The sequence below is a fragment of the Octopus bimaculoides genome, chromosome 6, assembly GCF_001194135.2.
Source record: "Octopus bimaculoides isolate UCB-OBI-ISO-001 chromosome 6, ASM119413v2, whole genome shotgun sequence".
NCBI lineage: Eukaryota > Metazoa > Mollusca > Cephalopoda > Octopoda > Octopodidae > Octopus > Octopus bimaculoides.
The window spans coordinates 45,291,863-45,295,184 of NC_068986.1; the positions used below are offsets into that span (position 1 = coordinate 45,291,863).

At 32.8% G+C, this 3,322-nt stretch overlaps 1 protein-coding gene across 3 annotated transcripts in view; it reads right to left on the reverse strand.

Annotated features, from left to right (window-relative positions):
* The window catches only part of LOC106882562 (unconventional myosin-Ic), a 178,053-nt gene that overhangs the window by 52,487 nt on the left and 122,244 nt on the right, over nt 1–3,322 (reverse strand). For all 3 annotated transcript variants that reach the window (XM_052968713.1, XM_052968715.1, XM_052968714.1), the window contains exon 19: nt 1,452–1,565. In XM_052968713.1, the coding sequence (XP_052824673.1) occupies nt 1,452–1,565 (114 nt within the window). The remainder of the gene's footprint in view (nt 1–1,451; nt 1,566–3,322) is intronic.

Consider the following 3,322-nt stretch of genomic DNA (forward strand, 5'->3'; position numbering starts at 1 on the left):
TATATATATATATATATATATATATATATATTCAGGATGGTCACAGTAGGAAAGCCCCTGATCAAAGATCAGTTCAGTTAGGCCTGATTTAGAGCAAAACAACAACAGCAACAACAACAACCATGCAAACTGTGCAGACAGACCATTATAAGGAAATATTAATTCAAATTGATTTAAAGTCTCTTCTTTTATTTTTGCTGTTTGAATTAAAAAAAAAAATTTGAGAATCTAGAGAGGAAATTCAAACACAGTTGTTCAAGGACAACCTTTAAGCTATGGGCATATTCAATCGGAAATGATTTGGTCTAAGCAACAATCATCAATTGTCCCAACAATTCATTTTCAAATATCTAATGTTGCAGAATCATTCAACTCAGTCTAGCTAGAGTAATACTAAAAGTATTTCAGTTCTTTATTTGTTGCTTCCAATGAGTCGAACTGGATCATATCAAAACAAAATCTACACAGTATGCTTCAGATTACAATTGACCTTATTTATCCAGGATTTCTTTAGTTATCGTTAAGAAGATACTTAAATTTCATGACCCCCCTGATACAGACATGGCTGTGTGGTTAAGTAACTCATTTTGCAACCATATGGTTTCAGGTTCAGTTCCACTGTGTGGCACTTTGGTCAAGTGTCTTCTTATAATAGCTCCAGGCTAACCAATGCCTTGAGAGTGAATTTCATAGATGGAAACTGTGTGGAAGCCCATCATATGTATATGTGTGTGCATACGTATCTTTGTGTTTGTTAACCTACCTCTCACTGTTTGACAATCAGTATTGGTTTGTTTAAGTCCCCATAACTTAACAGTTTAGTAAAAGAGACCAACAAAATAAGTACAAGACTTAAAGAAGGCGGTGAGCTGGCAGAAACGTTAGCACGCCGGGCGAAATGCTTAGCGGTATTTCGTCTGCCGCTACGTTCTGAGTTCAAATTCCACCGAGGTCGACTTTGCCTTTCATCCTTTCGGAGGTCGATTAAATAAGTACCAGTTACGCACTGGGGTTGATATAATCGACTTAATCCATTTGTCTGTCCTTGTTTGTCCCCTCTGTGTGTAGCCTCTTGTGGGCAGTAAATAAATAAGACTTAAAGAAAACATAAGTACTTTGGTTGATTTCTTTCGCAAAAACTCTTCAAGGTGGTACCCCAGCATGATTTGAACAAGTAAAAGATAAAAGACCTAAAATCTGAGTATCTTTTGATGTTACTCTCAGAGGACAGGTGACCAAACCAATGACACTTTCTTCATCTGATAATGCCCTCAACATAGAACTGACAAAAGTGACACTGAATTTAACAAGGATTTTCTCATTAAGAAATCTGTAGTGCAAATCTATCTAATCATAGCACTATCATTAGGTTTGAAGACATTGCAAATGAAAAAAATAGTAAAAATTTTAGCATATAAATTAAAGCCTCAACGATTAATGCAAAAACTTACCTTCCAAGTCGGTAGTCATCTTCTCCATATTTTAGGTACTTGACTAAACACTGGACACCATCTTTATGTGATCCATTGAATGAAGGCCATGTTGAAGGACATAAGGATTTATACCTGTTGGAAAGGAAATTTTATTTAAAGCAAGAAATTTGTTTTTAAATATTTAATATATTTTATCTTCAGAATGTAACCAAAAACTAAGTGCAAGTTGCTATGCAGAGCTTTTCAGCATGTTTAATACACAATTTCAGTGTCTATGGTATTCTATTAATACATACTTTTTACATATATAATCACTATTGACCACATAAATTCAGTCCATGTGCCCTGCTGCTTTGCTGGTAGACTGTGATTTGGTGCAGTGAGGATGACCCCCTCCCCTCAAAGCACTGGGTGTTAAAACACCTGAAAGTCAAAGAGAGGCAAGACAACTCACCCAAATTCCTTTCAAGCGCAAAGGACATTGATGTTTCATCACTTTCGTGACTTATCAACATCGCATATTTGAACCAAACTGGAGGTGAACTGTTAATGTTTACAACAGTAGCACTGTTTCTAATTCATATTTGAATATATAATCACACTGAAAGATATGGTAAGACTCAAGGATCTAACTGTATACTATAACTCCCAATCTTTGAATTGTTGTTAAAAGAGCTAAAGTATTTAATATGAATTATTTAATATTTTGTGAATACAATTGCATTGGAAATACTAACTAATATTGCTTTCCATAAAGACAAGAAAAAAAATCACCCTACATTTGTAATAGATTTTAGTATCCACATATATAGATTTACAGTCAGAGAATAGAAAGAACTAGAAAGCAGCCAGAAAGAATGTTACCAATCTTGTTTTCATAAAAGATAATTTTGGTATAAATATGTCTTTTATTCAACTGTAGTATAGATGGATGGTGAGATAAAGGAATATTTAAAGATGTTGCTTCTTGAGTAAAATGGTCACAGTAAAAATTGAATATGCAAATTTGGGGTTAAATTCCTTAGAAAATGAATGCAAACAGGAATTTCAAGGAATAAAAACTTAAAGCACGATCTTCTACTCAAACTCATTCTGGATTTTTCAGCCAAATCAAATAGTCAGTAGACTGCTGTTGATCAATTTTGTAGTCAAACATCATAATTAGTATGTTGGTTTATATTAATATATTTAAGAATGTAACAAAGCAAATCAAAGGAAAAACAAAAGTATTTAATTAAAAATATTAAACTGAAATGAATACCTCATTTAAAAGTTCCAAGATTTTATACAATTGATATACTTCAGAAGTTAGGTTTAATTAGGATTGATTTTTTTTATACTCCTGTTTAATTAATTTGTTTGATGCTAATTAATGTCTCATTGGAAGTATAATGATCAACATAACGGCAGATCAAAAGTGTCAATAAAAAAAAAAAAGGTTTCTTGTTTAAATTCCAGCTTCAGAACAAAAACAATACCAAACAATCAAGAAAACCAGGGGAGTGGGTACAGCTTATATGTAATTAACTGACCAGCTCATGTAATGTTGAAATGTTCTCAAGAAATTCTGTTATTTTTAAAATGAATTTCTCATTGTAACATATACACTTTTAGGAAGGGCAATTCAACCAACTTCATAATAAAAACATGATGACCAAAGAAAAACACTGATCTATAAATGAACCAAAGAAAGAGTCTCTCTGTGGTCATTCAATCTGCTAGAAATAGCATCCAAATTCCTTCAAATTATATCTATTTTAAAAAGGACACATCATTTTAGATATCCCTAAAATCCAGGATATTCACAACTGACCTAAAACTAAAAGCTACTACCACCAACAACTTGGTTCAAATGAACAAAGCACCTTCTGCAAGTGTCTTCTACTATA